The following is a 21,760-nucleotide window of genomic DNA, read 5'->3' as shown; positions in this document are numbered from 1 at the left end:
TTTTCACACCTGTAAAATGGGACAGTGAACTCCACAGGACCGATGAGGGGACAAAGGGAACTGTGTCATGTGATGTGTTCAGAAGCGTGAGCACTAGGAAGATGTTTGTTGTTCCTTTCACCTTGCCCCACGCAGGTACTGTACTGGGTGCTTACACAACCCATTCGTTCCTCCTACAGCCCAGTGATTAATTAGCACCCACTTGCATAGATTGGGACAGGGCCCAAGGCCACAGGGCTGGTCAGGAGCTGAGCTGGGTTCACACCCAGATGGGTTGCTTTCCTAGGACCACCAGGATTCTATTGCCGTCGCCTCCTGGCTGTGTGAGTGCCACCTGGGCCTCAGTTTCCCCATCTGTAGCATAAGGCTAATAAGGAGCACTTCCTTGCTAAGTTGTTAATGGAATCGAGGATGAGAGGCATCTCCATGTGGGCCCTTTACAGAGAGCTCTGGGAAGGGGATGAAGCAGCATGTGAGAGTTGAGGAGGGTACAGCTGCTGCTGGGTGGGCTTCTGCCGTGCCCCCTGCACGAGTGGCAGGGAGGAGGGGTACAAGGCGCACTGCCTGCTTTCTGCACAGACCCCGCGTTCTGTGCCAGCCTCAGTATCACATGCTCCCTGTCACCAAGACACAAATCCCAGCATCGCCTGCCTGGTGTAAGGCTGCTGAAGCGAACCCCCGCATTAGAGCCCCAGCAGCCCTCCAAAGCCGCGTCCTGGGAAACACAGCCCCTCAAGGCCAACACTTCGCTAACAGGACAAACAAACCAATACGTAGCAATGTCCCCTGCGTGAAGCCTGCCTCTACCCAGAACACCAGCCCCACCTCGGGTCAACACTGCAGGCAGCCAGGCGAGGGGCCAATGACCCAATGACCCACACATGGCTCCCTCTGCAGGTCCTGGGCCCAATGAGGGGCTGGAGGAGGCGGCCTGGAGCAGGAGGTCCCCGCCCAGTTGGGCCATGACTGCCCAGTCTCTCCCTGGCCTCCCCACAGAGCTGGCCTCCGTCTCAGTCTCGGCCAAACATGTCCAGCCTCCAGGTGCTATGCTCCGGCCTGCCACTGCGGCCCCTCCCGGAAAACCGGGGACGCTGGGCTGGGGTGCCCCACGCACCCATCAGGACCCCTGGCCTTAGCCCTGCGGAGGAGCAGGTAAGAAGTTGGGCGCCATTCCTGCTGGGCCCTTTGCCCTCTGGGTGCCCTTGAGGTGGTCCGGGTGGGCATTTTCTGTTCCTGCTTCTCCGCAGGAGCTGCAGCTTCTCAACTCAGCCTCCCACCCCTCACCGCCAAGCCTCCCCGAGCGGGTGTCCAGGAGAGCCCACAGGGGGTGTCCAAGAGTGCCCAGAGGGGGTGTCGGTGGGACAGGGGGATCCAATGTGTTTGCTCTGCACTCGTCACGCCTACTGTAGTTCATTCTCTCCCCAGCGTTCATCCTTGGGTGCAAGATTAGGGTACCCATTTGCAGATGGGGATCCTGAAGTTCAAGGTCCCCCAGCCAGGAGGCAGTGGAGTTGTGGCTGCTTCCAGTCAGAGGAGTGAGGCTGGTGTAAACAAAGTGTAGCCTTCTTTCTTTTTTACTTCTTAAAATGTTCTTAGTGTATTTTTGAGAGAGTGAGAGACAGAGGGTGAGTGGAGAGGGGAGCAGAGAGAGAGGAAGACACAGAATCCCAAGCAGGCTCCAGGCTCGGAACTGTCAGCACAGAGCCGGACGCCGGGCTTGAACTCACCAAACTGTGAGATCATGACCTAAGCAGAGGTTGGTTGCTCAACCAACTGGGCCATCCAAGCGCCCCCAAAGTGTACCCTTCCACCCCTGACATGCACATGACTTTTAAGTTCTACAACGTAACAGGTCAGCTCTTGTTTTCGCTTCTGTGTCCCTCCCCCCAGTCTTGCAGTGAGTGTGCAGCCAGCAAGGCTAGAACCCTAGCGGGGGCGGGATGGTGCTGCTGAAAGCATTGCCGAGGTGTCCCTGACCATCACCCACAGCCTGGAGAGCCTGGAGCCAGCCCAGGACTGGGGGCGCTCGAGCCTGCACCACGGGCAGCTCCGACCGTCCAGGAGCGCACTTGTCTCCCTTGTAAACTGGGGATGAAAATGACACCACGGAGCAGTGGAGGAGACCAGAGGAAATAAAGAAAAGAAGGTGGCACAATGATATAAAGTATCCTCCTTTTTCTTTACTCAGAATTACTTGAGAAATTCAGGAACAGTGCAGGGGAAAGTAAAAAAATACAAATAGGCACCAACATTAAAAAAGGAATCACACGACCCCACCCTAAGTGAAGACTGCCGCCCTTCAGTGGCTGCCCCCTAAACTTTCTGCGGAGGCAGCTCACAAAGCGCGGATGGGGCGCTGGGGGATGCTGGGGCGGACCCGGCAGAGCTAGGGCAGGAGAAGGGTGGGGGAAGGGTGCTGGGGGTAAGGGGTGTTGCGAGGGGGGCCCTGGGGGGCGCTGGGCGGAGCTGGGGCACCACTGGACAGTGCAGGCACAGGGGAAGTGTGGGGCCAGGCCGCTGGAGGGCGCTGGGGGGCGTTGGGGTGGGACTGGACAGCTCCGGTGCAGGGGCAGTGGGGGGCCTGGGCCCTGGGGGCCTGGCTCCGCCTCCTCTTCCATGGTGCTTATCTGGCCCAGCTTAACTACGTCAAAATAGTCATTCAAGCTTCCTCCCCCTGGGTCACCTCCCTGTTGGGCGCCAAGGGCTCAATCTTTGACCGTGAGGGCATGGAGGGCCCTGTCACCTGCCCATCTCAGGTGACACCTTTATGGCTGCGTGATGGTGTCCTGTGCTGGGAGGGGGGCACTCGGGAGCTGAGGAGCTGGGCCACCTCAGCCTTGCCCTGTGTAGGTCGCAGTTTGCTTGCAGGTCCGGGAGTTGGGGCTGTTGAAAGCCGCTACATCTTCCCTCAGGGTGCCAGGGTCAGCCAGCCTTAGGTTGGTGAGATAGTAAGAAGGACGGATGTTGACCTCTGCCCTGACCCTCCCTTCCTTCGACCCCAGCTCCTGACAAAGAGCTCTTAAATTCCTTGGAATTTCCTGGGTGATAGGGAAATTCTTTTGTTCTAAGGAAGCCACTCTAGATAGGGGCTGGTCACCAGAAAGACTGTTCCAAGATAAGAAGCTTGGAACTTTCGCCCCTCCCCCCCCCCTCCCCCCCCCCCCCCCATTCCCTAGATAGGAGAGAACGGCTGGAAATTGAGTTAATCATCCATCATGCTTATGTGCTGAAACCTCTATAAAAATCCCATAACTGCAGGGTTCCGAGAGCTGGGTTGCAGGACACATTGAGGTGCTGGGCCCACCCCACATCTTGCCTTGTGTACCTTCATCTGGTTGTTCATCCGGACCCTTGATCATATGCTTTATTGTATAATAAACCAGTAGACACGTTTCTCTGAGTTCTGTGAGCTGCTCAGCAAATTACTGAACCCAAGGAGGGAAGTGGTGGGAACCCCGGTACTTAGCGGGTTGGTCCCCAGTACAGGTGAAAGCCTGGGGGTGTGTGATGGCATTTGAGGTGGGAGGGGCAGTCTTGTGGGACTCAGCCCTTAAGCTTCGGGGTCTCAGCTGACTCAGGCAGATGATGTCAGAACAGAATGACGCTTGGGCCACCCAGCTGGTGTGGAGAATTGGTCGGGGGAGGGGGACCCCCCAAACAAGTCACAGAAGCGTCCTGTGTGCGAACACTCGCCTCAGAGGAGAAACACAAGCGATTTCTCCCAGGCAGTCCGAACCCAGCAACCTCCAAATCCGCCAGCAGCTCGCTTTCTGCTTTTCCTTCAGCTTGCTTTCTATTCTTTTTGTTTAAATTTAAATGTGTCTCTTTGATGTTTGACATAAACCTTCCAGGTAATTGTATAAGATGAGGAACTCAAGTCTTATAAAAGTGTAAGTTCCCTACTTCTCCTGATAGGCCATTGACAAAAATTATGTTTATTTTTGAGAGACAGAGCATGAGTGGGGGAGGGGCAGAGAGAGAGAGAGAGAGAGAGAGAGAGAGACACAGAATCCGAAGCAGGCTCTGGGCTCCGAGCTGTCAGCACAGAGCCTGACGCAGGGCTCGAACTCACGAAGGGTAAGATCATGACCTGAGTCGAAGTCGGACACTTAAACAACTGAGCCACCCAGGCGCCCCGGCCATTTTTTTTTTTTTTTGCATATCCTTCCACATGTGTTTTATGTACATACGATATGCGTGTGTGTCCTTCTTAAGCATGTAAGTGGCTGCAATCTATACACATCAGTTTTTTTGGACATTCATTACCGGTGAGTTTAGAGTTACCCGTCCTTTTAACTGGTGGATAGTATTCCATTATTTGGTGTGCTTCACTCTCCGCTCTTCTTTCAGTAGATTTCTCTGTTTAAACATAGGCAGTCTGGCTGTCACATTTTAGGCAATGCGTTTTCAGCACAAACACAAGACGACTTCTACAGTGCAGGAATTTCCATCATCTAACAGGAGCGGTTGCTGTACCCAAAATGTCTTCAGCTACCCCCTGACGCAATTACTCTCAGTGACCTGTTCCCCAAACCCTGCCCCACCCACAAGGACTGTTCCGGACATCAGATACCAGACCTGGAGACCACCCCAGTGTGTCTGTGTCCCCATCACTAATAACACACTATCTTGAACTCCTTAAGAGTGGGGCTCTGTGGGGTTCATTTCTGGATCTTCAGTGACACCGGTACTGGGTTGCTGAATGAACTGATATGTTGTTAAGCGCCCCCACCAAATCCCACAAGAGTTCAGTAGGCAGGAGAAACCTAGGAGGGCTTCTTGGAGGAGGCAGTCTTGGCAACATAGGCAAGGTTCTTGGACTCAGTCCAAGAAGGAAGGCCATTTGTAGACAAGGGGAGGCAGTGAGTGACAATGCAGAGATGGGCCTGGCCAAAGTATACCAGGGGTGGAGGAGGCCCTGTGTAGGCTCGAGCTGGCTGTGGAGCTTGGAGAGTCAGGCCCAGCCAAGTTATAGAGGACCCTGAAAGCCAAAAACAGTGTTGACTTTATTGATTGAGTCATGGGGAGACCCTGAGGGTGTCTGAGTAGGAGCATAAACCTGCTCATTAACTATATATACATATATATAGTTATAAAGAGAGTATAAAAGCTTTCGACAGATTATCTAGAAGGGCAGGGTGGGCAGAGACCCAAGTAGAAGAAAGAGCTGGCAGCATGGAGGGCCATGAGTGTGGGACATGATTGTTTTGACAGTTGTCACTCACATGGCACCTCTGTGTGCCAGACCTTGTGCCGAGCGTGTTGATTCAGTGAGTCCCCAAGACAGCCCTGTGCTATCAGTGTGCTCTTTTTACAGAAGAAGAGACCGAAGGTCAGAGAGGTGAAGCGTGCACGTGTGATGTAGCCAACCTTCTGGTGTAGACTGAGGTAGGAAGAGCTGGGTCACCGTAGCAGCAGCCTATGCAGAGGCCACCCCATCCCCAGCTAGGAAGAGTCTGAGCCTCAGTTTGGACCCTCCTAGTTGGTCTGGTTGGCTCCAGGTCAGGCCAGAGCAGACCTAATGAAGACTGAGCAAGAGTGAGTGCAAGGACAGGGGTGATTCAAACAAGGCTGCACCAAATCAGTCATGGCCATCATTTTTGGTAGACGTAGTGACAGCCAATGACTTTCAGGTAGGTGGGTTTTGCCCCACCAGCACACTGCCAGGTTAGAATGGAAGTAAGGCCTGAGCCAAACTCTCTCTCTCTCTCTCTTTCTCTCTCTCTCTCTCACACACACACACACACACACACACATTCCGTGAGCTATAAACAAAGTCACAGGCTGGCATCCTTTTAGCTGATCAGTGGAAAAGGTTTGCTCAGGGCAGTAGTAACACTGTCCCCAAGACAGGATCCTGTCCCTGTCCATTATTTCTCCAGGGCTGCTGTAATAAATCTCCACACACGGAGTGGCTTTAAAATAGCACATATTTATTGTCTTACAATGGTGGGTGTCAGAAAGCTGAAATGGTTTCCTTGGGCAACGAGCAAGAAACATTAGCGCAAATGCAAGAATATGGAAATCATGCTTGCTCAGTTGCTGTCTTACTGAGTCTCGTGATTCTCATTTCTTTGGACGCAAATATTACATATCAGATCAGCCTAGTTTATGCGTACGTGTAATATATTTTCAGCAGCAATAAATGCATTGTACAAGGGTCAAGTTAAAAAATATATGCAGTGAGGCTGCATTCCCTCTGGAGGCTCTGGGGGTTGAGGAGGTGTGGATCTCTTTCCTTGCCTTTTCTAGCTTCTAGAGGCTGCCTGCAGTTTTTGGTTTGTGGCCTCGTCCTCCGTCTTCAAAGCCAGATGCATAGCAAATTCAGGTCTCTCTCTCTCTCTGACTCAGACCCTCCTGCCTCCCTCTTACCAGGACTCTGGCGGATACATAGGGCTGACCTGGATGATGCAGGATAATCTTCCACACCAGACCCTTACCTTAATCACATCTGCAGTCTCTCTTGCCTTGTCATTAAACAAATTCACAGGTTCTGGGGAATAGGATGCAGATGTGTTTGGGGGTCGTTATTCTGCCCACCACACTGTCAAGCACCCAGACTTCTCCAACCTGCTGACTGACCCTGGAACATCTTATGAATCAATCCTTTGGCCCTAACTGAGCTTGTTAGATTTTTAGGCCTATTAAGGCAATGGGGGTGGTCTGGAATATTCTCTCCAATTTATGTGTCTTGAATACATCTGATTTCACCAATAAGAGCTCACTTGGAACATACATTATATGATTAATGGGCCATAATTTGACCAGTGAAAATCCATGTCTGACATTCTATATGCTGCATAGCAGTCCCTCTGGTGTAGATTGAGATATGGAATAGCAGACCCTCTGGTGTAGATTGAGATATGCAGAGGTGAAGTGTTTGTGGGAGCATCCTGTGATTAGCATGCCAGCTGACCACCCAGGGTGTGAGTTGCCAAGTAGGGTGCCTACTTGTGCTCCCTGTGGGTGCTGTGGCATCTTACAATAAACTCAAGCCCTGCAAACAAGGAAGCTACAAAGCCAGGGCAGGGGAGGAAGCAAGAAATACTCCTTAGGTTCTGGTTTAGGGATCTTCAAAAGAGTGGGTGAGTAGAGGTACTGTATGCTACACAATGTACATTTGCTCATCAAATCCTTCCAACTACCCAGCTGAGTAGGCCATGCCAAGAGATGAGGAAACTGAGGCAGGGGTGACCGGCCCAAGTTCACATGGGTAGTGGGAGGGAGGGCCAAGGGTAGACTCAACTCTGGCTGCTGTCCCCATGCTTATCATGGGGGCTCCCAACCTCGTCACTGCACCCACCCTTTCCTCACTGAGCCTCCTTTGCTGAGGTTCCGAGGTTCTGTGGGGGCCCCCGGGCCCCCCATAGGCCTGCCTCAGACCTCTGGCGGACCTTGGGCAAACATGAAGTTTGTGAGAACTCCCAACCAGAGACTCAGAAGAGTGACCCAGGTCAGCAAACAGAGCTGCTACTTTGTAGATTTTTTCACTGAAGAAGGATTTACTGCCTGACTGTTAGGTAACTCTAGACACAGGGGATAAAGTTATTGAGCAAAAATATAATAGAAGACAATGTTCCTGAACTAAGTAAAAACATGAAATTGTAGATAAAAGGATATCGTTTATCCCAGAAAAAAAATGAGAACTTGATATAGAATAGTTGACATTAAGACATGTCTAGACTGGGGTGCCTGGGTGGCTCAGTTGGTTAAGTGTCTAACTCTTGATTTTAGCTCAGGTTATGATCTCAGGGCTCATGGGATCAAGCCCTGTGTGGGGCTCTGTGCTGACAGCATGGAGCCTGCTTGAGATTCTCTCTCTCCGCCCCCTCTGCTCCTCTCCTGCTCTCATGCACATGTACTCTTTCTCAAAATAAATAATCATTCAAAAAAAAAGATTCCCTCCCTTTCCCCCCTCTGCCCCTGTCTCCCACTTGCACTCTGGGATAGAGTAAATAAAAATTAAAAAATAAAATTAAAAAAATTAAAAAATAAAAAAAATAATAAAGAAAAAAAAGACAGGTCTAGACTAAATTAGTGAATTTCAGGGATAAAGAAAAATTCAATGGTCACAAAATGGAAATCTTATACAAGGGGAAATACAGCACACAGAGCTTCTGTGCTGCATTTAGGCTATGGACCTTGCCAGAATCCCCGTTACGTTTATGGCACACATGCATTCTTCCTTCAGAACAGACTGAATTTCTTACGGCCTTTAAAGACATTTTGAAAAATGGCCAAAGGGCACCTGGCTGGCTCAGTCAGAGGAGTGTGTGACTCTTGATCTCCAGGTGGTGAGTTGGAGCCCCATGTTGGGTAGAGAGATTACTTAAGTAAATAAAAACTTCAAAAAAAAGAGAGAAAGGAAAAAAGAAAAAGGAAGGAAGGAAGGAAGGAAGGAAGGAAGGAAGGAAGGAAGGAAGGAAGGAAAGCAAAAAAAGCAAGCAAAATGGCCTAGTCATTTCTATCAACTGACACAATTTAAGAACCATTGATTTTGACAGGAACCTCTGTTGTATTTTTTGAGTTATGTGATTAGCTGAACAAGGTTGCAAAAGCATTTGACAAGGTCGAATCCAGGTCCTTAGTAAGAACACCAGGTTTAGGCCCAGTAGTGAAGCCAGGGGAAACAGTGAAGACAGTTTTTTTCCGACCACTGCTTGCCACCTCTTAGCGGGTTGTGAAATCTGGTTAGGGGGTTGCAAGTAGCATTCATCAGAAAGCAAAATAAAACAGGCTAGAACAGGATAGAATATAGTAGGAGTTGGGTAGTAAGGTCAAGTCTTGTGTAGATTGTGTGTGTATGCGTGTAATATATATTGTGTAGATTGTGTGTGTGTGATATATTGCTTTCAAAACTTTTCTTTAAATGTTCAGTTTCACTTGCAAGCTCTTGTTAGAAGCTATACACCAGCTAGAAAACAACAACAGTCTTTGTGTTGAGGTACAACATGCACAGAAAGCCACGGAAACCACGCGTGCACAGATGTGTCTGTCACAGGTGCGGGGAGCGGGGAACAGACCCCAGCCTTGAAGGAGAACTGCTGGCCTGACCTCTAACACGTGGCACGGCCACACCTGCCCCTGAACAGCCTCTCAACAGAGCTGGCAGTATGTCCCTTAGGTGTGGGCTTCTTTCACTCAACAGCGGGTCAGGAGAGCCAACCCGGCTGCTGCAGGTTGCTGTGGATCATTTATCCTCCTGGCTGTCCTGTAGCGGCTCCCAAAGTGGGGTCCCCGGGCCAGCAGCGCGGCACCTGGGAACTGGTGAGGAACGCAGAGCAGAGGCCACACCAGACCCTGTGGGCAACCCCCGCGTCAGCTGGACTTCGACACCCTCCTGCTGCAGGGTATTCCTGGCCACTGTTCTTGAGGGAGAAACTCATATTTCTCATCAGCTTTTTTTCTAAGGGAGAAGGGATGACGGGAACAAAAGTTCCACATGAAAATTAAATGAGGGAGTGGGTCTGCAGACCTTCCCAAGTTTCTGTAACACCCTGAGCTGGGGTTTTCTTCATCGCCTCTCTTGCTATCTGCTCCTTCCCGGATTACCCCTCTCCTTTCTCTCCTCCCACCCTGCCCTGCTGCTGAGGTCCCAGTGACATCCTTGTCACTCAGTCCTGGGATGTGTCTTAGCCCACACAGTGTTGGACCGCTGGGTGCCTCAGACAAGCCGCCCTCCTCCTAGCCCTCTGCCCTTGGCCGGCAGGAATCCGTGCTCCTGGCTGGACTTCCAGCACCATCTCCCTGGGGGCACTTCTGCCCCTGCCCAAAGCTGGTGTCCCCAGTCCTGGGCCTTGGCCTTCTCCCATCACCTCCTGCCTCCCCGTGTCCAAAGCCCACCTGTCTTCAGGTTATCAGACCACCTCTCCCCCTCAGTAGGCATGCACTGAATGAATGAGGGAATAAATTCACCACTCTCAGCTCCTCAGCTCCCCACCCCCAAAACAGTTTGCTCCCCAGGGTCAGCTGGTTGCATAAATGGCCTCAACCTCCACCCAGATACCCTTGGTCGCCTCCCTAGCTTTGCTGCCTCCGGGCTCTAGTCCGGGTGTTGGAAGGAAGGGAGCTATGAAGGGGTCTGCTAGAACTCTGGCCCTCCTTGTGCTTAGTAAGATAGATTGTGAGCAGTGAAACAAACAACCAGTAGAACACCCAGCAGTGAAAAGCTTGGGAAGGAAACGGAGGTGGGGAGAGAGGCTAGGAGTCAAGAGGGGGAGGTCAAGGCAGGCCTCTGTGGAGGGGGGCACCTGGATCGAGGCCTGAGTATAGAGAGAGACCCTCCAAGAGAAGGCAGGGTGGCAGAGAGGTAAGTGTCAAGGCCCTGCGGCAGGACCAGGAACATCAGGGATGTGTGGAGGAGTGTTGGGGGGCTTGGGAGTTGGGCTGCCTGAGAAGCCCTATGAAGGTTTCTTCTTTCTCCTGGCCTGCCCCAGGCCTGCCTGAATTTGGGGGAAAATGTGCAGGGTGCGCTGTCTAATGCGGCTTGCCAAGGTGGGCGAATGCAGCTTGCCAAGGTGGGCGCTGGTGGAGGGTTGCTTCTCTGCATTTGCACAAGGTGCCTGTGAGCTCCTGGGACATCTCTTTCCTGCCCTTGAGTCTGCATCTCCCAGTGTAGCTGCAAGCCTCAGGGCAGGCCACCCTCTGGTCCTTGACTGGGATCAAGCAGTCTGGTTTCCAGTGAGCAAGACGAGGGAGGGCCTAGACGTCTGCCTATGTGAAGGGGGAGAGCAATCTGGGAAGGCTTCTTGCAAAAGGTGACCTTGTAGATGGGCCTGGAGTGAGAACTAGGTGGTCTCTGGATGGGGCCATGGATTTCTGAGTAGGGAAGGAGGATGGCCCATCATGGAAGCCTCGTGATCCTTGGCCTGGAGATCCTCTGCCCCCCCTGCTGCCCCTCACCCCTCTTCCCCCCACTCCGCAGCTCGCACTGAGGAATGCCCTGCGCTACTTCCCCCCGGACGTCCAGGAGCTGCTGGCCCCTGAGTTTGCCCAGGAGCTGCGACTGTACGGGCATATCTACATGTACCGGTTCTGCCCCGACATTAAAATGAGGTGAGCGCTGGTAGGTGCAGCTCCAAAGGGGGCCCAGAAGCTCCCAGGGAGGGGCCGATTCAGGGGTCAGCAGGGGAAAGTGCAGGCTGTCCACACCAGGAGGTGTGCTGAGTTGTGGCGTGCTGAGTCAATGCCCCTCACACGGAGAGGGCATGATGGCTGTGTTGTCACCTGTGGGGGTCTGTAGCCTGGAGCTGGCTGCAGGCCCCCCAGCCTGGCCAGACGATAAGGGAATCCTTTCCAGAGAGGTCTCTTTGGCCTACCATCCTGGCTAGTCAATCCTGTGCAATTCTGGAGCCAAATTGTGTACAAAATCCCTTTCTAAACTTCATGTCTTGTCCTGCCAGGAAGTAAGGAGATAGCTTAGGTTCAGGCTGAACTGTGCATGGCACTGGAGGCCTTGTGAAAATGTAGATGGCTGGGCCTCCCCCCACACTGTGGATTCAGCAGTTTGGGAGCAGGGGGGCCAGAAGGATCTGCCCTTCTCACAGTTCCCAGATGCTGCTGCCCCCGCCCAGGACTCACACTCCAAGCACCTTTGTTCTTGAATGTGCCAGAGGTCCAGACCTGTCTGGAACCACCCCCAGGGGATGTCATTCTCCCCATCAAGTAGGCACCACGTCCCTTCATTCCTGTTGGGGCCTGTTGGCCTGGCATCTGCTCTAGAATTGATGCCAGGAGCACTGGTGACATGAAGGAAAGAAGGGATGGATAATAAACTCCACCCGGAGGAGATGCTTCTGGAAAGCAGACTTCAGCTTTATTTTGAAGTCCATCTTCTCCCAGTTGGAGCCCGCCAAGGGGGAGGGAGGGGTGGGAGGGGTGGCCCGAGGGTGGTAGGGGCCTAACTTGCCATCCTTGGAAGGGCAGGGGTGTTAAACACAATGTGAGCACCAGAGTGGGCCGGCTTAGGTGGTCTGGAACCGCCTTCTTCCAGGCGGCTTCTGCAGGATACCAGGTCTTGCTGTGCACACCTCTGTGGCCGGATGCTGTGCTATGGCCAGGGAGGGCCTAGGCTTCAGCAGGCCGGAAGCCTGGTGCCCTCCCCTCGTCACACCTGGTGGCTGGACTCCCCTTGCAGGGCCTACCCAATCGAGCAGTACCCCTGCCGGACGAGGGCCGCTGCAGCCATCATGCACATGATCATGAACAACCTGGACCCTGCCGTAGCCCAGGTAACAGCCGGGGGAAACTGAGGCAGGGGCCAGCACTGCCCAATAGAAATGTAACTCAAGACATACATGTAATGCTTTTAAGCTTTTTATTTAGAAACAACGATCGATTTGTAGGAAGTTGTAAAGATAGTGCAGAGGGGGACCATAGACCCTTCTCCCGGCTCCCCCCGGTGGCTACATCGTCTGTGACTAGAGTACAGCATGAACCTCCAGATATCAACGTTGGTATGATGGACACACATGGCATTTTAAACTTTCTTAAAAAAAAAAAAAAAAAAAACTTTCTAAAAGCCACATGAAAAAGCAAACAAATAATAACGAACAGATATACTCCTGTATTTTGTCCATCCCAATGTATCAGAAATGTTATCATTTTAACATGGAACATAAAAATCACTGAGACATTTTACAACCTTTTTCCCTACTAAGTCTTTGAAATTGGGGGTGAATTTTACACTTAGGGCATGTCAAATGAGCCATGGTTCCAGTGCTCAATACCCACACTGTTGTGTGGATGATGCAAGTCTGGGCACATGCATCTGTCATGGGGGTCCTTGAGAGCCAGTCTGTACATCAGATACCCATATCTGATAAAGGATAACCTTTGCGGGGGTGAGTCTCTGAGTATTATACTTGAGGGCAATATGATCCTAGAATTTGAATATTCTACCCAGAGGTGAGAGCTTCCTCAGCCCTGGCCTTGACCCCAGAACCTGGTCACAGACAGACCCCTGACATTGACCCTGGGCTAACTTCCCAAAGCGATCCCAGATCCAGCTCTGACTCTCACCTCACGCTGAGCTCTTACAAGGTCATGGGGGGGCCAGTGTTCTTGCAGAGGTCACTGTGTCTGGGCCTCGCCCTTTCTGCCTTCTCCCCCTGCCCTTAACACTCCTTCTTCAAGGGCCATCAGCCATTGGGCACAGCACAGAGGTGGGGGCCCTCCCTTCCCAGACCCCCATCTCAGATGACACCATGTCTTCTCCAGTTTCCCCAGGAGCTCGTGACCTATGGAGGAAATGGGCAGGTGTTCAGCAACTGGGCTCAGGTACGCTGGACTGTATGGCCTTTCCCCTCCCCACATCTTCTGGCCTGGTAGGATCTAACAATCTAAGGCTCAGGACTCAGGTCTCTGCCTCCCTGATGCCTGAGATGCTGACACTGGGCATTCTGGGGGTACTAAAGGCCCTCAGGGCATGTGTGGCATTATTCGAGGCACCAGGAGCCACTGGAGAGTAATGAGGGCCTGAAGGGACAGGGCACTGGCAGGACTGCTGGGGCTGTGGGAGCTCTCTGGGCCTGGGTGGTGACTTGGGACTCAGTGTTGGCCCTCCACTTACAGAGCCTTCCGTGCTTTGCTCTCCCCTGCAGTTCTGGCTGACGATGTCCTACCTGTCACAGATGACAGAGGAGCAGACCCTGGTCATGTATAGCGGACACCCTCTGGGCCTCTTCCCAAGCAGCCCCGGGGCCCCCAGGCTGGTCATCACCAACGGGATGGTGGGTCCTGGGGCAGCCGGGCACAGTGCCTGCCTGGGGGCAGCAGGAGAGCCAGGTGCCCCCAACACCTGCCTCCCCATTGTTTCAGAGGGCTCTGTCCCCCTCCCCCCCACCCAGTCCCCAGCCTTTGGCTCCCATTCCTCTTTTCCAGGTCATTCCCAACTACTCCTCCCGGACAGAGTATGAGAAGCTCTTTGCTATGGGAGTTACTATGTAAGTCTTGTTTCTCTCCATGCATCCATCTGTCCAACTTGGTTTTTGACAGCCTCAAAGTAAGCAGCAGATACAACCGCCAGGAATTCAGCATTTGTTTACAGGGCTTTTTTCTTCGGAAGTGAAATTTACATGAAAGGCGCATATCCCAGTGCACCATTTGATGAGTGTAACAAATGTGTGCACCTGTGCAACCCAAACCCCAAAATGCAGAGCACAACCGTTTCATCTGTCATAAAATTAATGCAATGAGTGCTCTGAATTGCAAACATTCCCCCCACCCCCGGAACGTTATTTTACAAAGAGGTATGGCGAAAAGGAAACCCCTCTCCCACCCTAGACTCCCCATTTCACATTGTGTCTTTCCAAACATTTCTCATGCACATACAGAGTCAGGTAGACCATTATGGATGCCATCTGCACCAGCCTTTCCACCCTGGACAGTATAGCTGGAGACTGTTCCATTTCGGGAAGCGTGGGTCTAATGCACTCTTGTTTTACCTGCAGTGTTCAATTGTACCATGATTTATTTAACGCCCCTGCCACCTGATTTGGGTTGTTTCAGGTTCTTTGGGCTTATAAAGAACGCTACAGTGAATGTCCTGATCTGTACATTTTTACGGATCTCTGGGTGTGTTGCTCTTTGCTACCTGGCCCAAAGTGGGTCTGCTCTACCCAGGAGCTATCCACAAAGACCACACCAGGTGGAGGTGCCTCACAAGGTCACTTTAATCATCAGAATAAGGAGGTCATGGGGAATCGTGTCCAAAGCCACTCTCTCAACAGCTAAGCAGGCTTCTTTTATGAGGGCTCAGGATGAATATTCAGAAGGTGGTTTTAATATTATAATGAAGCTGAGGTAACTGTCAGGCACTTTCTGATTCATCTGTGGCAGGGCTTATATTGTTCTCAAATGTTCCTTTTCCTGTTTCAGCCTTTTCTTAGTTAGTTTCTAAAAGAAATTGACAGGCAGGAGTGTCTAGGCATTTCCTGAGTTCAGGAGTGAGTCCTGAGTTCAAGGGGTCAAGGACTCTTGCCAGGGACAAAGGGTGATCAGGTCTGTAGTGTTGGGAGCCAATTAAGCCTCAGGCTAAGATTTTACAATGTTATCATCATAATCGTCACTACCAGGTGTCAGGTGTCCTGGTGAGCTTTATAGATACCATGGTGTTTGGCTCTCTGTACAAGCCTCTGACCTAGGCGCCCTTATTGGCCCAATTTGTGGAGGAAGAAACCGAGGTTCAGAAACCCGATTACTTTTTTGGTTGGTCCTAAGTAGCTACTGTTACTACTATTTACTGCGAGGCCTGATGGCCTCTTCTTCACCAGTGGAAGCAGAGGGACAGGGTCTGCATCCTGGACCTGCTGCCTCCTAAGTGTGACATTGGACAAGGTGGCATGCTTCTGTTTTATAGATTCAGGGTGGAGGTTTAAAGAGAGTAGAACTGCAGAGTCAGACCTGGTCTGCTGCACCTGAGGATTGACCCGGGTGCTGTGGGCAATTGACTAAAATGGCTGCAAATCACCCACACAGGCGGGAAGGGTTTAAACCTTTAACTTAGCCAAGCTGTCAGGCTGACACAATGAAGTTACAGATAACAGTCAGCACCAGGGTAGATGTGGGAAAACAGGTGGTCGCAGGTTGTGGGCGGGTCTAGCAAGGCTGGGGGTGGCCGGGAGGACTATACCTAGTGACTGGGGTCAAAGTTCCAAGTGCAGGAAACTTGATCCCACAATTTTACCTCCTAGAGTTATTTTGGGAGCAGCATGTAGTGGGTAACTTGAGCACAAAGGACTGAATTAGAAGGATTTGAAGTCAGCTCGCAGCTCTGCAGTGTATCCCTGTATAACCTCGGAACTTGGGTCCTGTCTGTTCATAGCTCCTGCCTCAAAGAGTTCCGTGAGAATTCACGAAAAAATCAAGAGGTCACCCTTAGTATGTGGTACAAAGGGAGACGTGGGCCCTCTGCTTGAGTGGATATGGGTCCCCAAGGCAGAGATTAGGGGGTCCATGCAGCCTTGTGGGGGGTTCTGATGGTTTCACTCATCTCCCTGGCTGGATGGCTATTATATTAGAACCATTTTTTATATTGTATAATAGTCATACAACCTTCCACGGTAAGGATAATGCCTCCCCCTTTTTTGGAAGAAGATGAAGAGGTTCCACGTGGTCCAGTACCTTATCTAAATTATAGGATAGACTTGGCATTCAGACTCACACCTGCAAGAATAGGATCTAGAAGAGAAGGGGGCTGGGGAGAGTTGCTGGGTGACAGGAACCCAATAGAAAAGAGACAGGGAGTTGAAATGGACCAAGGACAAAAGCAAGCGGCAGTAAACCTTGGAGCATCTCTTACCTCAGGGGTCTCCAGGGAAGAGTAAAATTAAGGCAACAGAAAAAAAAAAAAAACAGAAAAATGCACTGCCAAAAATATTCAAGTGTTTGATAATTATCAAGGGATAGACACAGGCACCCTTATGCATTGCTGGTGACAGTCACTTTGGAATTTGACAATGTCTAGTAATATTTTACATACTTGCACCTGATGACTGAGCCCTACCCCTTCCTGGTTTCTTCCCCGGGCCAGTGAGGCAGACAGGAGGTCACTCACTGCAGTGTGGTTTGCGTAACGAGATCAGAGGGGGCAGGGGAACATTCTGTGGTTTCTGATACACACAGTGTGGAACCATGAGTAGCCATCAGCAGGACCCGTGTGTGCTGATGCGGAAAGGCCCCCGCAGGTGAGGGGCCCAGCTGCACAAGCAATACCAATACCTACAAGATGAGGCTGTTGATGTAAATAATACGAATACTAATGACGACAATAACCCCACCTGCAAACAGTGACCCCGATGCCATTCGGTGATGGCATAGCCCACAAACCTGAATGAAGCGTGCCGCTCTGTGAGCGCCCTTTTCTGAAGGCGTCACCCCTGCCTCCCGCAGCTCCGTGCCCTCCTTCCAGCAGGTAGACCCCCCCCCATTGGAGGTCATTGAATGTCATACCAACAGAATCCCACAGAACGGGTTCTTTCACATCTGGCTTCTTCACTGAGCCACGTGGCACAGGAAGACTTTGGTCTGTTTCTTTGCTGTGAAGCGTTCTGCTGTGTTCTTACGCAGCCGTTTGTTTCTCTCTCTTCCGTGCTGGGAGCTCCAGCTCTTCCAGGGCTTGGCCGCCGCAAACAAAGTTGCCGCGAACAGTGGCGGGCCTGTCTTCACATGGGCGTGAGCGCAGAAAGTGAAGGTGCCCGATCACCTTCCGCCTCCGTCGTTACGGCCAAATGGCCCCCACAGTGATTTTGCCACTTATATTACAGTGTTTAACAGATCAAAATCTGTGTATAAAAGGTCCCGGAGGCCAGAGGGGACCAGAATTGGGGGACTGCAGCTTTCTCTATAATGGTTTCTTTTTTTTAAAAGGAAAATGTAGGAATGCATTTTGGGGTAATCGAAAATGAATTTTATTTATTTTTTTTATTTTTTATATTAAAAAAAAATTTTTTTTTAACGTTTTTATTTATTTTTTGAGACAGAGAGAGACAGAGCATGAACGGGGGAGGGTCAGAGAGAGGGAGACACAGAATCCGAAACAGGCTCCAGGCTCTGAGCTGTCAGCACAGAGCCCGACGCGGGGCTTGAACTCACGGACCGTGAGATCATGACCTGAGCCGAAGTCGGCCGCTTAACCGACTGAGCCACCCAGGCGCCCCTCGAAAATGAATTTTAAAGCATGTGCCTTTTAAAGCTGTGCCTAGCACCGAGCTCAGCCCTGAGCTTGCCTTCTCTGTGGTCAGGTACGGCCAGATGACAGCAGGCAGCTATTGCTACATCGGTCCCCAAGGCATCGTCCATGGCACAGTGGTGAGAAACAGGGGCCACGCCTGGCTGCCGGGGGTGGGAGGCGGACGTGCCGGAGTGGAGAGTGAACTCCTCCTCTTCTCCCTGCAGCTCACCGTGTTGAATGCCGGGCGACGGTACCTGGGGGTCAAGGACCTGGCTGGGAAGGTCTTTGTCACCTCTGGGCTGGGCGGAATGAGTGGCGCTCAGGCCAAAGCTGCGGTCATCGTGGGGTGCATCGGCGTGATAGCAGAGGTGAGCCCAGCAGGCACTCTGCCCACCTGTGTCCTCCCTCAGTCTAGAGCCGCCCCCACTCACAGCCCTCTCTTCTCCTGCACCCCCCCCACCAGCCCTCCAAGCCTCCCAGGGTGGGTTCCCATGGCAGCCTATGCCTCCTGCCTTCAAAGTGCCCATCTTCCCCCATGGTCAATGCCTGCTGATCCCGCCCGCCCCAGGAAACTGACCTTCTGTGGGCACCGCTCCCCTTATCCCTGGAGATGAACATAGCCTCCCCCAGCTCTGACAGGTCACAGTCAGGTGAGGGCGACAGACATCAGTAGAGGTGTGTGCACACAGCCTTTGGCCAGTGGTTCTTACAACTTTCTTCGGTAGAGCCAAGGAGAGGAAGGGAGCCAGGGAGAGGAGGCAAGGGGCTTTAAGACAAACCTTGGTTGGTCGGGGGTACCTTTCTCATGGGAGATATATTTCCTGCTTCCAAGGGGACAGAGGAGGGCCTGAGTGTCCTTGTACACGGGGTCCCTTAAGCAACTTTTATTTAAAATAATCAATATGCCAAGGTGGCACATTTCCGGGGGGGGGGGTGCCCTTGGCCCCTATGTAGAAAATAAGTTACAGCAACTAACGTTAGCTCATCCCCTGGAATCTGCAGAAAAATAGCCTATGTTTTTAAAAAGCTTTGACTTCCCCTCGTCTCATCCTCAACCCTCATCCTCACCTACTTCCCCCTGTATCTTCAAAACATGTTTGTCACAGGGGCGCCTGGGTGGCTCAGTCGGTTAACCATCTGACCCTTGGTTTCGGCTCAGGTCATGATCTCACACTTCATGAGTTTGAGCCCCACATCGGGTTCTGTGCTGACCACAGGGAGCCTGCTTGGGATTCTCTCTCTCTCTTTCCCTCTCTCTGTCCTTCCTGCACGCACACTCTCTCTCTCAAAATAAATAAATAAACTTAAAAACAATATGGGGCACCTGGGTGGCTCAGTCGGTTAAGTGTCCAACTGGCTCAGGTCATGATCTTACAGTTTGTGGATTTGAGCCCCATATCACTGACAGCTTAGAGGCTGGAGCCTGCTTTTGGATTCTGTGTTTCCCTCTCTCTCTCTGCCCCTCCCCTGCTTGTGCTCTGTCTCTCTCTCTCAAAAATAAATAAAAACATTAAAAAATTGTTTTAAATACAGCATGTATTTTTTAAAAGTGTTTGCCACAGAGAGAGCAGTACATATTTGTAATAAAATTCCCAGATGGCAAATAAGCAATCCTAAAAATAGAGAGGCACCCACCTTTGTGATTTATACTCAGTTGGTACTAAGCCTGCGTCATACACTCTTATATTTCTTAGGAGCCCACCTGGGTGCCAATAGTAAAATCAAACTACAGCCGCTTGCACAAATAAGGTTTTGTTTCTCTCACGCAGCCCGCAGTGCTGGCATTGTTTCAGCGGCTCCGCGATGTCAGGGCCAACATCGCTAGATTCTCTTGGGTTTCCCTCATGCGTTCAAAATGGCTGCCCCCACCCCAGCCATTGCATCTACATTGAAGGCAGAAAGGAGGAAGGGGGAAGGTGCCAGCTGTGACTGACTCGATTTTAGCAGGAAGATGATACCTCAGAAACTCGTTCTTTTACCTCACTGGTCAGTTTTGGATCGAATGGAAGTTCTTCCCTAAAAGGGAGGCTGGAGACAGTGGAAAGAGTAGCTGTAGTTAGCTTGGAGTGGGGTCACAGTGTCGCCCTGAAAATCCAGGTTCTGTTGACAAGGAATGCAGGAGGGGGAGTAACTACGGGAAAACAGCTTGTGGCACCTGTGCTGCCATGGGCGATCTACGCGGGGGATGGCCTCCTCCTGGTGGAGCCTGACATGCCCAGTGACTGACTGGGTGGCCCTCTGTCTCGTGGTCCCAGGTGGATAAAGCCGCCCTCATGAAACGCCACCAGCAAGGATGGCTGATGGAAGTCACTGACAGCTTGGACCACTGCATTGAAAGACTCAGGTACGGCGCCTGACCTGGGCCTGGGGAGGCCACAAGAAGGGGTCCGGAGGCTGGGCTGCTGTACGTGGGCCTGTTAAATGCCTGATACTCAGCCACAGGCTGAGCGAAGGCTGTGCCTTGTATTTCTCACTGTTGTGGCCTGAGTGCCCAGCCCGGAGCCTGGCACGTATTAGGTGCTCGCCTCATCTGTTGGGGGGAAATGAAACTTTGAAAGACGGAACCGTTCCTCGGTGTGACTCCACCAGGTTCGGGGTAAGCCGATCTCCCTCCCCACTTGTGGTCTGGTTGCTTGAGGGGGGTGTCGTCAACACTGCCCTCCGGTTTGATGGCTAAACTGCGGGAACGGGGGAAGGACTGCCCTGGCAGCTGCTGATCTGATGCCGTTTTTGAAGCTCGCTCTCCAACACACTTTGGAGAGCTGAGCTCTGTGCAGGGAGGACGCACCACACAGCGGCTCTCCAGCCCCGCCACGATCAGTCGCCCAGGGGGCTTCAAAGGGGGCTTGGAGGAAAATGTCCAAGTACAAACCAAACTGAGAAATACTCCCATTACTAGGATCGGATACTGCTTGACACTGATCTCTTGAAAATGCTAGTTTGGCCCCATGGCAACCGCTGTATAAAACTCTCAGATGAGCTTCCATTGAATACAGGAGACATTCCAGACTGCTGGTGGGACACAGATGGGTTTGGCCTGATCTGCCTCCTATGCCTGTGAATGCTGCTTAGGATCCCGGACGCACGCACACGCTGGCACACACGTGCATGCACTCATCCACGTGCACACTCACACACTCACCACAAAATCAGTTCCCGTCAGTTCAGCAAAGTGCCCTAAGCAGCCCGTCTGGTCATACTTCCGGGGAAGACACAGACGGGCGCGGAGGGAGCTTCTGGGGGTTCTCCAGTGTCCGTGCTGGTCCTGCGGCCGCCATTCAGTCCTTCCTTCTCCACTCGCCACTTGCTTAGAGGCCTCCTCGCAGCCCTGGGCCTGTAGTCCCTCTTCTTGCTTCGATTTCCTCGCGCTCAGCAGAGAGGAGCGCGTTGGCTCCACTGGCATCTCTCTGCCAAGCACGGTGTTCTGTCGAACGGTGCCTTCGAGTGGGCGCCACACCGCCCCACGTGTTGCTGCTTTCCGACACCTCTGCCACCCGTGGGGCTTCATGTGTGAAAACCTTCTGCTCCTCCAAATAGGCTTTCGTGGGGGTTCTTGTTTTTTAATTTTGTCCGTTTATATTTTCTAAACAGTGTTTGGAATCATCTTTAGTGCAATTTTAGGATCACCTTGCACGAGTTCTAGAACAATCCCAATCAGAGCCCTAACGGCAAGGGTCCTGATTCTGTGAATTGCCTCGAGTTGGCTCATCACTGCTGTCATCTCGGTTCTCAGTTTTCCCTGATGGAGCACTCACGTCTCTGTTTCCCTTACGGTTCTGGGTCCTCAGTGGACACCCTTCGGAGGTCCCTGTGCCTCAGGCCCTATGCTGGCACACAGTGCCTTCGGTGACCTTCTGCATTCTCGCCAGCTTGGTACTGGTGGGGCAGGTGCAATGGACCATCTGCTCTGCTCTTGTCCCCTTCTAGGGAAGCAAGGAAAAGGAAGGAGGTGCTCAGCCTTGGTTACCATGGCAATGTAGTAGATCTTTGGTAAGTGGGGGATGGGATTTGGCAGCCTTGGGGACCCTGGGTGAACTTCCCCCTCCAGACAAGGTACTGATGGTGGCCAGGCTCCCCAGACACGAAGCT

General features: G+C 52.0%; 1 protein-coding gene across 1 annotated transcript in view; it reads left to right on the top strand.

The window, feature by feature from the left end:
- The first annotated feature begins 960 nt into the window (after window positions 1-960).
- The window catches only part of UROC1 (urocanate hydratase 1), a 40,992-nt gene continuing 20,192 nt past the window's right edge, over window positions 961-21,760 (top strand). The window contains exons 1-10 of the mRNA XM_058725757.1: window positions 961-1,152; window positions 10,925-11,055; window positions 12,137-12,230; window positions 13,219-13,278; window positions 13,602-13,730; window positions 13,882-13,943; window positions 17,742-17,808; window positions 17,896-18,039; window positions 19,927-20,015; window positions 21,599-21,661. Of these exons, the coding sequence (XP_058581740.1) occupies window positions 1,027-1,152; window positions 10,925-11,055; window positions 12,137-12,230; window positions 13,219-13,278; window positions 13,602-13,730; window positions 13,882-13,943; window positions 17,742-17,808; window positions 17,896-18,039; window positions 19,927-20,015; window positions 21,599-21,661 (965 nt within the window). The 5' untranslated portion in view covers window positions 961-1,026. The remainder of the gene's footprint in view (window positions 1,153-10,924; window positions 11,056-12,136; window positions 12,231-13,218; window positions 13,279-13,601; window positions 13,731-13,881; window positions 13,944-17,741; window positions 17,809-17,895; window positions 18,040-19,926; window positions 20,016-21,598; window positions 21,662-21,760) is intronic.

This window comes from Neofelis nebulosa, chromosome 4, assembly GCF_028018385.1.
Source record: "Neofelis nebulosa isolate mNeoNeb1 chromosome 4, mNeoNeb1.pri, whole genome shotgun sequence".
Classification (NCBI taxonomy): Eukaryota; Metazoa; Chordata; class Mammalia; order Carnivora; family Felidae; genus Neofelis; species Neofelis nebulosa.
The sequence above is the reverse complement of the archived record's forward strand: the minus strand, read 5'-3'. Positions and strand labels throughout refer to the sequence as shown.